General features: G+C 42.9%; 1 protein-coding gene across 1 annotated transcript in view; it reads left to right on the forward strand.

Moving 5' to 3' along the window:
• The window catches only part of SNX18 (sorting nexin 18), an 89,336-nt gene extending 80,729 nt beyond the window's left edge, over positions 1 to 8,607 (forward strand). Inside the window, exon 2 of the mRNA XM_073802117.1 lies at positions 8,201 to 8,607. Coding sequence (XP_073658218.1) covers positions 8,201 to 8,214 — 14 coding nt within the window. The 3' untranslated portion in view covers positions 8,215 to 8,607. The remainder of the gene's footprint in view (positions 1 to 8,200) is intronic.
• The last annotated feature ends 3,100 nt before the right edge of the window (positions 8,608 to 11,707 follow it).

Below are 11,707 nucleotides of genomic sequence, written 5' to 3' on the forward strand. Positions count from 1 at the left end.
ACTCTGTCCCAAGCTGTGTGCTTGACCCAGAGCTATGTTCACCAAAGACACTGACAATTAGCCAAGCCATGCTCCCTGTGGAGCTACATTCTGATAGCAGGAAAGCCCCTGACTTCAACAGAGGTTAGCAGACATCATGAGGTCTCCTACCTAAGCTGCCTTAAGGCTGTCTGATAGAAATTTTTCAACCTGCATGCAGATGTCCCTGAGCTCCTGGAGCCCAGGCCTTATTGCAGGTTTCCATTATCTACACCTACAGTCTGGGTTCACAGGCAGTATAATTTTCATCTCAGCAGGGTCCTGTTAAATCCTACTACCCAACCATAAAAATATAGCAGGTGCTTCTTAGGCCGTGACATGTACTGAAATACAAATTACGTGGACACTTCGCTAAGAGCATGCACCTGTGTCTTCCACTTGACGTTCATGTTGCCTTTGGTTTTACTGCAGGTTAATCATTTGGAAAATAGAGCTGAGATGTTGTGTTTCCCCTCTTGCAGTTAATTATTACTTAAGATCCTGGCAAGGTGAGTGAAAGGAAACTACCCTGAATCAAAAAGATGAGTTCTGAGAAGTCATCCTTAATGTCTCAGTTCTAGGAAAGCTACCTGAGGACATTATTGAGCCAACTATATTATGATTTTCCCCTCCTGGGATTTCCTTCTTAGTGAATGACACCACTAGTCACCCATCTTCAAGCTGGAAACCTGGATGTCATCCTTGACCCCCATTTCTCTCTCCCCTCCAAGCTTAAAGAGTGACCAAATTCTGTCAACTCTACCTCTTTAACACCCTCTTTTACCATCTTTGCCTCCTCACCCTGAAGACCTCACCACCTCAGTCCACCGCCTCATCTGTTGGCTGGTATATTACAGTGAAGTGTAGCCCTGCTTTCAATCCCTTCTCTAGGCAGCTTCCCCAAAGAATATGAAACCACAAGTCTGATTATGCTGTTCCCCAACCCATGCCACTCCTTTGCTCTGTTGCTCTTTTCCTCCACCTTGTCCTTCTGATGAACATCTAGCTATTCATCTTTATGAGTCAGCTCATGTGAGGGTTTTTCTTGAGAAAACCCTCTACTTTCACCTTCTAGAAGTGGCCACTCCCACCTCAGCACCCTGCGGTGTCCTGAACACACTTCTTCAGTCCACCTGTGTCCTCTACACTGGAAACTTTTTCAAGGCCAGGATGTCTTCAACCTACAGTGCCCAAATGGCCACTAGGGCAGAGTAGCTGCTTATTAAATGCCTGTGGTTTACAAGATGCTGTTTTGTACTTTGCTGCTCGCAAAGTACTTTCAAAAACATTGCCTCACTTAAAACACTTTTTTCTGAGACTTGCATCCTGGCTCAAAGATATGGAGAAAGTCCCTCCATATCTTTGAACCTAGTGTCCTGATATATCAGGGTATAATCATACTTATTTGTGAATTAAAGTCCATGTTCTTCTTCCTGTCTTCAAGCTGCTTCTCTAACAGAGAGAGAGAAAAATGACTATTTACATAAGTAACAAGTGCAAGTGCTATGTGACAAAACTGATAACTTTATATCACCATTAACCAAATTAAAATTTCAGTTTCCACTTTTCCATTCACTCAGATTCAGGTGTTGTCTGTGTAGAATGTACATCACTGTACTGTTTGAAACGAATTTGAATGTATCACACTTATACAGTTTAACAAAGCCAAAGGACAACTGGATTCTTGTCACTGTGTTAGAATCTTTCACATAGATAAAGCCATCTGTGATGTGATTATTATAGCCACTGTGCCCAGGGTGCTACATTTACCTTTGGTGAGTCTCCTTCTTGTTGAAACTAGGAGATAATTTAATTAAAACATTGATTAAATGCTTATTGTGTGTTTTCCACAGCAACTAACACAGTGGTTTGTGTTATCCAAGTTGTATAAAGCTTGGCTCTCCCTGGAATAGTTTGTGAACATCTAACCCCCCTATTATAGTAGGACTAAAATACTAGTCCAAATCACTAAAAGAGACGACTAGAAACTAGGAGCATAGAAAGGCAAGATCAACTCTCAGTTGAGAGATCAATCCATCCTTGCATTATGGAGGAAAATTAAACTTTCCTTTAAGACCAAGTAAGAAATAACATAATTCAACATTTATTAAGCTCTTTCCATGTTAAGCACTTTACAAGGAATACTTCATGTAATCCTTTAGAGAGTCCCTTGAGGTTAGGATTTGTAATCACATTTTATGAAGGAAGAAACTAAAGCACAAAAAAGCAGAATCAGAGGAGTGGCAGCAGCAGGATTTGAATTCAGAGAGTTGACTTCCTATTCCACTCAGTTAACCCATTCTGTAAACCAGGCAGTGTCTGATGATAGCATCATCAGGTCTTACCTTGGCAGATGAATGTTTTGCCAAATCTGCCCCAGCTCTGCTTTGCTTTGAGACCCCCAGTCCCTGTTCTGTGAACATGGGTGGGAGAATTGACGTGATAATCTGGATTAGCTCTCCTTCTAAAGTTAGGATCCCCAGACTGCTTACACAAGATGGATTTGGGTTTTGGAGAGAGGTGGAGTAGACCTACATGTATGTGTTGGGGGGTGATGGGTGAGAAAGGAGATACTTTGGGGGGACCCTGCACCCTCACTACTCTTCTTAGAGTTTCTTCTCATTTTGAAAGCTCACCTACCATTTCTTTAGTCACTAGAAATACTGAGTTCTCTGGTCTGGATTCCTTGACTCTGCTGAGAACCAAGTGCCACCTCTGATTTACCACACTTGAATCCAGAACCTCATTGCCTTTTGAAAGACATACCAGTCAAGATATGGTACAGGAAGCAGGGCTCAGACTGCGAATCTATTGCTTCACAGTCATTGGTGAGCACTCTTTCCAGGCACCCAGAGGAGTACAGGTTTCCAAGCTTCTCTTCATGGAACTTGGAATCCATTGGACAATTCCACTGCCTACAGAGGTAAAAATGAATTTTAGAAAGCTGTAGTAATTCAAAACAAAACAAAACAACCCATCTCCCTGAGGGTATTTGAATTTAGCTTCTGATGAAAATAAGGCCATTTCAGTGACATCATACAGCCATGTTTACCTTTTCCTGCCCTCTCCGACTGGAGCCAGCTCAGTGCTTGTCCCCGGCCAAAACTAACAGCTGGACTTCTTTTGCAACTTTAAGAAGCCACTCTTTTATTTAGTGCTGAGAAATCTCTCTAAGGAATGTTTCATGGAACTGTGCTCAGTCTCCAGCTCTTCTGTAGGGAAACAAATCCAGGATGGTTTTAAGGGTAATCGGTTATCACGGAGTCAAAGTTCATTATCATTAAACCAGGTTATTGTTTCAGTGGATGTTTCACTTAGTATATGTTTAGAAGGGCTCCAAATTAAACAATCCGACCAATTCCTTTTTCACTTGTCTCTCTGCCAGTAAATAAATGCTGAATATTATAGTGCACATGACTGAGTCTCTTCTCCTCTACACAAGGCTGTTATTAATGTAAATTTTATTGAGTACCTACTGCATGTAAGGCTCAATTTTGGATGCTATGGTGAATGGAAAGGTGAAAAAGACACTCCTTCTCTTCTGTAGAAGATATTGGGAAGGTACCACCACATATAAAATATCTGAACAAGCCATGCGATAATCACTGCTAGCTGAAGGAACCTCTAGGGGTCAGAGGAGGTATCTGAGAGGAGAGAGATTGGAACCGGACTTAAAATGACGTGCAGGACTTTCCTGAGTAGATGTGACATCTGCAGAGCCGCACATGATTGATTATGCTGTACAAGCACTTGGGGGAGCAGCCATATTCACCGTAGCTATTCATTGTCAATGAAGGCTGTGGCCTGTAAGTTTCAGCTCCCACTGCAGAACCCAAACAGAGTCAGCACAGAATGCACTGTACATTGACCCTCTTTAACAGAGACAAGAAGACCCCTCACTCCTACCTCTCTCCTGTTGCACAGGGAGAAGTTAACCAGAGATCCCGAGAAGGCTGGCATGTCCTTGCTCTGGCCAGCAGTCTGGTCTCTGAAAAGGTTGAGGGAGGCTCACGGTAATCTTGGGAAGATGCTGGTCACTGGTCCAATGAGCACCTGGTCCCTGGAGCACATTTCCCTTGTAGGGTCCTGCATTCAAGCAGACAGTTCCCCCGCACCACCCCTCTCCTTCTACCTCCTGGGTCATGTTTCTCTTAGCTCAGCTTCCCAGAGACATGCAGAGGCCAGGGTAGTGGATCCAGCCAAAACATGTCCTTGGCGGAGATGCCAAGATAGAGCCTTGAAGAACAAAGGAAGTGTAGTAGATAAGTGGCTTCCTCTGAATGAATCCAGAGGGTTATGACTACAGTGAGCTGTTGGCACCAGCGGGGGATGGAAACCGGGCCTTGCAAACTGAATCCCAGCTTGTCTGGGATGCATTCAAACCTGGCACATGTGTAGGATGAATGAGGGCTGGATGCAGGATGCTGTGGGGCTCCCTCTCAGTGGTGTGGCCTTTCCCAGGAGCCCAGCCAAACGATGGAGAAGGGGACTGAGTCACAGGGGGAGCTGAGCTGTGTGCTGCTTCAGGCCAGGGAGGAATAAGGAGACTTGTCCTGGTTTCTTTAAAAAGAAAACACACAAGTTCTTTCTATTTAGCCAAGCCTTAGGCAGATAAGAAGTATCCCTTCCAAATTCAGGGCAGTGTCTTTCTGATACTGGAATCACTTGGTTTGCTAGCTAAAAAAGCTAAAAACTTCAGGCCTGGTGAACTTGAATCTGAGATAATTTGGGAAATTTGCAAAGTTTAACGCGTGCCCCATGTGAGTCCTTTGCCCTAGATAAGTAAAAATCCTGCCTCTAGTTACAAATAGAAGGACTGTGAAGCTTGGGTTTTGTATACCAAGCAGTGATGGTGGCTTCCAGAAGACCTAAATGAAATTCAAGACATTCATTCACTTCCCCAAACATATTTAGATCCTGAAGCTGAGACCCTGTGATAATTTAGATACTAAATAGTTCAGTGACTGCAGTGGTACCAGCCTACCTCAGCTAGTTGCCCGACAAATTGTTGCAAGACAATTTATACATCTGAGCTTCTGTTTTTGCATTTTCAAAAGGGTAGAGTTGACTGGTTGAATGCAATTGGAACCAAGAATTCTTCCGGTTTTGTCTGGGTTGAACAGAGGACCCCCATCAAGGGAAATGGGCTCCAGGAGCCAGTGACCAGCATCTGCTTTTATTTTGCTGAGGTTTAGTGGTTGAGAAACTAGGCTTTGATGCAAGACCTTCCTGTTTGAAACCAAACTCTGACACCCATTAGCTGTATGACTTTGGGCAAGTTACTTAACATCTCTATGTCTCAATTTTCTCATCTAAAAGGGAATATAATAATTAGATATTCCTCCCAGGTGTTACAAGCATGTAAAGAACTTAGAATCTCACCTGCCTGGTAGAAACACTCAACAAATGTTGGCTTTAGTATGCATTTCGCGTTTTACAGATGATCCTTTGGAAGACCTTCCAGCTTAATCACTGAGACCTTCCCTAGGGCTTGAAAGTACATTTTACTACATGTGCTGGGATAGTATGCTATGTTCTTTTAGAGTCAACAAATATTTACTAAGGCTTTACCTGGTACAAAGGTGCAGAGGAAAGGCATATACTTTGCCTTCACGCAGCTATTAGTCTTGTTGGGAGATAGGCATTTTATTGTTGGTTTCCTTGCCTGTAATTGTACAAAGAACTCTGAACAAAGGAAGAATCTGTTAATCCTTCGAATCCTTTTTCCTTTGCTTTCATGGCAGAATCTCATTTTGATCCTGACAACAGTCCTGTGCAAAAAGCAGGCAGTATTTAGGAGAGTGGTTTTCAATACTCAGTGACTTGTGGGGTTCTCTGGAGGCCCTTAGAAGCCAAGCGGGGAAGTGAAATGAACATAAGGGTCTCCCTGTCCCTCCTCCAAGTACACATGAACACACTTCCTCCAATCAGAAGATGTCTATTCTAACTATTTGAACTTCCTCAGGAAGCTGTCATTAAATCAGGTTCTGCTGGGTGTAGAGGGTGGTGTGGAGGAAGAAATCCAAGATCTGGCTTTTTCCTGCAAATTAGGACTTCTGAGAGGATGGCCTTGGCATAGAATTGAGGCTCAAGAAGGAGAGGCAGAGCCTCGGGGCTCTTTCTCATGGAGGTACTTGTTTCCCTTTGTTTGTTTGTTTTTAGTAGATTGGAGCCTGTAAACAATTTAGGCCACAGTCCCAGAGGGTAAAACCGTTTCTGAGCACCTACTTCACTCAGCAACTTCACTCAGAATTACACACGTAAAACCTGCAAACATTGGGATGAAAAAAGGGAATCAAACTTCAGACTGGAATAAAATGCACTGCAATTCTGAAACACACATGATACATTGTAACCCATTTTATAAATACACTCCGTTTAGGAATATTAAAAAAATTATTGACTCATTCATAAAATAAGCTGGTCTAAGGGAAGCCTGTGTTTAGACTTTCTAGGTCTTGGAGCTTTTGCTGATGACCCAGGCTGGGGCATGCTCTGCTCCCAGCCTTTTGCACCAGCATGTACACTCACACGTGGGCCCGCACTAGGATGTGGATTTCTGAATCTACCCATTTCAACTTCATACTTTCACACTATAACAGTACCTCGCCTGTTAAAGAATGGGGCACGTGACATTTTGATGAGGTCTTCTTGGTGCAGCCGTTTTGACTCTGGGACATTTTGGCCTGGGGAAAAAATCAAAAAATCAAACTTTCAGGGAAAAAATTCTGAGTAATGTGCACGACAGAAAGATCAACTCATGTCTCATTTTCTCTCCTAGGAGCACTTTGACAAAACTACCGAATAAACATGTGCATCATTCATACCTCAACCCCGCACCTTTCCCCAACTCTACTCTGCTGCTCGTCCCAAACCTGCCTCTGTTGCCAACCACAACCCCTGTTCTTAGGGTTACGGAAAAAATAAAGACAGAAAAGATAAAACAACAGTTTATTATTACTTAAGTGAAGTGTCCATCTAAACAGTGCACTAAACAGACAATTTTAAATTGACAAAAATGATGGCATATATATGTATCTCACTTGAGAGAATACCTGACACATGTGATAAACATGTGTAATGTATTTGTATTTGTTATATATAATGTGTAATATATTTGCGTATGTTAACTCACTTAATCCTCACAACATACTGAGGCACAAAGAGGTTAAACAGTTTGCCTAATATTACTTTGCAATGCAAGTGGGTTGGGGCTATGCTTCAGACCCAGCCAGACTGTGTTCCTAACCACTGTGTCACCTGCACATGTGTCCTCAAATCAGATGGTGAGGATGTCACCAGATGCATTATTTTTTATTTATTTATTTATTTTGCGGTACGCGGGCCTCTCACTGTTGTGGCCTCTCCTCTCCCGTTGCGGAGCACAGGCTCTGGACGCGCAGGCTCAGCGGCCATGGCTCACGGGCCCAGCCGCTCCGCAGCATGTGGGATCTTCCCGGACCGGGGCACAAACCCGTGTCCCCTGCACCGGCAGGCAGACTCTCAACCACTGCGCCACCAGGGAAGCCCCAAATGCATTATTTTTTACCTTAAATATAGAGTTTAAGATGGATTAATGAAAGGCAATGTCCAAATATACAACTTGATTAAATCTACTCACTGATAGATGCAAGTGGAATTCACTGTGGAGCAGCTGACATGGGGCAATTAATAAATGAACTTTATTTGTCCAATCTGGAAAACACTAAGAATATGAGCAGAACATCTGTGGAGAAGAAACACCATAGAGAGTGCTTAAATGTACGAGGACTGAGAGAAGAAATCTGAGACTTTTGAGCCTGGAAATGGAATACAAAGGCAGAACTATCAGAGAGGAATCTCATTATAATTTTCTTATGAATTCATCATGAATAAAATGTTTGATATCAGAATTTGTAACTGAGCAGGACCCTATGGTGCCTTCCCACAACTGACCTCCCCCCAGGCCCTCCTCCGCCTGCCTTTTGTCTGTAGAAAAACTTTAGTCAAAGAATATATTTAAATAGAGAAGTGAGAAAATGCAGAAAGAAAGGAAAGCAGTCAGAATACAAAATAATAATAATTCAGCCATTAAAAAAAGTCAAGGACCTTTCATTCCTCCTCGAGGACTATAGAGAAAATTCTGAGTCATGTCCTTTGAGCTGTCTGATAGATACTGAACCTCACCCTCTGCCCCCACCAGGTAGAAGAAGTTAACTGTATGCTGCCGACAAGCATGTAGACCCCAGACTGGTTGGAACCAGAAGATTGATGATGCTGACTACCGATTACCTCACCACCAACCAATCAGAAGAGTGTCCACGAGCTGACCACACATTCCACAACCTCCCTCCCTCACCCTGTCTTTAAAAATCTTTCCCTGAAAGCCTTCAGGGAGTTTGGGTCTTTTAAACACTAGCTGTCTGGACTCCTTGCCTGGCGCCCTGCAATAAACGCTGCCCTTTCTGTCACCACAACCTGGGGTCAGTAGATTGATTTTACTGCAAGTGGGCAAGCAGACCCAAGTTTGGTTTGGTAAGAAACCCACTTTAATCAAATACCCCTGTGGTTCAGAAGAGTGGGTTTTCAGATAATTTACTGAAAGAAGTTTCCTAATACATTTAGATTTTTCTGGTTGACACCAGCAATGAGGAATGAGTGGGGTAGGGGGAGGTGGGCTAGGTTCAGGGATAGGGAATGGAGGAAGGGGAGATGAAAACTATCGTACAAACAGCACATACTAGGCCCCAGGTTTCAACAAAAATGACAAATGAGGACATAAGCAGGGGTAGAGTGAGGGTCAGGACAGGACAGTTGACATTACCTGGTAATCTTTTTAAAAAAGTAAAGATTTCTTTTTAGGAGGAAATCTATCTACAAGACTGGCTCATGGGGAAGAATTATTGATCAGTGGCTGGCATTGACAGGTAATATTTATTACACATTTACTGATGCTTTAGATAGATGTATTACTTCATTTCAGCCTCATAACAATCTTGCAGGGTAGGTATTTTTATTTCCCACCCGTATAGCTCAGGAAAACAGGAGCATAGAGTCAGCAACTTCCCTAAGGTCATCTGGGAAGAATGGCAGAAGCTGGGATTTGAACCCCGTCACATCCCTCTAGGGCCTGACTTCATAATCGTGAGAGTCCCTTGAAGGCCAGGAGTGGGGACTCTCTCCTCCCCCCAGACCAGCTGCCAGAGCAGTAAATCTGTCCAGATATAATGTCTGTTTTTTAAATATCTTTTTACCTTTTATTTTTATACGTCTCATTTTAGACAGTACTCATCTCAATAGAGGGGAATATAAATGTGGACAAAAATCATGTCTACATTTTGGAAAATCTAATTTGGAAACAAAATTTTAAAAGTCCTGCCACGAATTTCCTAACTCGGTCCTCTTGAGGCTGACAGTGAAAATTTGCTCTCAGAAGTCATGGTGGGTTGGCTACCAGAGGCTTTCCTAACCAAGGAAATAAAACTTTAAAAGCAGGAAACTGAGAGGTGAGCATTTTAAAACTCCAGGTTTTTTGCAGGCCTTATCATGTTAAAAAAAACCTTCAGAAAAACTAACACTTTAGAATCTGTATATGTATTTATAATTTATGTAAAATGGCTGTCCTTAATTTTTGGCTGATCGTAACAGCTGGCTTATTGTAGGTGCTCAATAAATACATTTTTTTGGTTTTGTTTTTCGGCCATGCAACGCGGCTTGTGGGATTTTAGTTGCCCAACCAGGGATCGAACCCGGGGCCCCCCTGCAGTGGAAGTGCCGGGATCAGGGAATTCCCTAAATACATTTTAAATAAGCAGATGGATGAATGAGTTTGGCAAAGCCAATGTCAATACCAGCACTGGCCAAGACAGCAATATCTAATATTTATTGATGACTTGTTATGTGTCAGGTATAGCTTCAATATATAGCACACTCACTCATTCAAACCCTCAAGCAACCCTTGGAAGTAAGGACTACTTTTAATCTTTATTTTGTAGAGAAGAATACAGGGACCAAAGATATTTCACACTTACTCAAAGTAAGTTGTATACCCACGATTTAAACTTGGGCCCTATAGCCTGGGGCTTATCCTGGGATCCACCGGGACAAGTCCCCTCCAAGAAACAAAGCTCATCTGGGCCTGATTAAGCTCTGTTTAGTCACTCCCAGAAAAAAAGTGGTCTGCAGGCATTCTGGAGGGGCCTCTTGGAGTCTAGTGATGAGGCTGACCAATGAGGTTATGCAAGGGCAAAATGACGTTGGGCCATGAGTGAGGATGGGCTGTGGCCAGGCTGGGGACTAAGGGAGTTGTCACTTCCTGTGGCTGATGGAGGTGGTGCTCCTTTGTCAGAGTTCTGTAGGGAATCCAATTGGAAATATGCTTTTAAAAGTGGATGAGGGGAGGGGAAAAAAAAAGTGAATGAAACTTGGAATATGGTGATTATGGGCCTCAGTTGTCAGTATCTAAATTCAATATGGTGTCCAATATGTACCCCGGCAGAATGAGAAGGTAAGAGAAGCCCAACCTCAAACACCTCCTTGAGTTATAAGGCCCAGCCTTGGGAGAAGAAGGATCACCACTGTCAGTAGAAATAGGGTGTCCTATCTTAGGTACTGGCCCTCTAGGAGGTCCTGGATTGCCCAGAACAATCCAGACACGGCAAAAGTACCTCCCAGCAGGAAACCATCTGGATGGACTTTAAAAAAGATTCATAAAGTCTCCCAGCTTCTCCTTGACTGTCATAATGACAGAAAGGAACTTGTGGTGGCAACCCAAGAGAAGGTTCTCCCAAAGCCCTCCAGGGGTGGGGTGGGGATGTGTAATTAAAACCTGGAAATCTGTCCATTCAAATCAGGTTGATTAAAAAAAAATCAGGCAAAAATACAAAGCAGTCCCAGAGCCCAGTGTACATCCACCACTCTGCTTCTTGTCATGAGACTTCATCCAGGGGTTCAACACCACCTTGCTCCTCACCAGTGTCAGGCCAGGGCAGTGCAGGTGGGTCCTTCCACAGGTGTGGCCTGCACAGTGTCCACTTTGGCTCAGAATTACTGTTGTGTCCTGATGTATTATTATAAATAACACTATTGTTATATATTATGTACAATATTATTTATATATTATATATAATATATATAATACATTAATAATACTATTATTTATATGTTATATATAATATATTAATAATACTATTGTTTATATATTATATTATCTATGAAAACACTATGTGTGTATATATATCCCTCAAATCCAAGGGTTATAAAAAAGACCAGAGGCTTTCAATAGCATATTTTTTTAAAAGACATTTCAGATGATCTTTTTTTTTTTTTTTTACAGTTTTTAAAATTTATTTTAAGTTTTGGCTGTGTTGGGTCTTTGTTGCTGCGTGGGGGCTTTCTCTAGTTGTGGCAAGCAGGGGCTACTCTTCGTAGCGGTGCGCAGGCTTCTCATTGTGGTGGCTCCTCTTGTTGCGGAGCGTGGGCTCTAGGCGCACAGGCTTCAGTAGTTGTGCATGCGGGCTCACTAGTTGTGGCTCGCGGGCTCTAGAGCTCAGGCTCAATTGTTGTGGCACACGGGCTTAGTTGCTCCATGGCATGTGGGATATTCCTGGACCAGGGCTTGAATCCGTGTTCCCTGCATTGGCAGATGGATTCTTAACTACTGCACCACCAGGGAAGTCCCTCAATAATATTATTTAAAAGCAGAACATTT

This window comes from Tursiops truncatus, chromosome 3, assembly GCF_011762595.2.
Source record: "Tursiops truncatus isolate mTurTru1 chromosome 3, mTurTru1.mat.Y, whole genome shotgun sequence".
In the NCBI taxonomy this organism is placed as follows: domain Eukaryota; kingdom Metazoa; phylum Chordata; class Mammalia; order Artiodactyla; family Delphinidae; genus Tursiops; species Tursiops truncatus.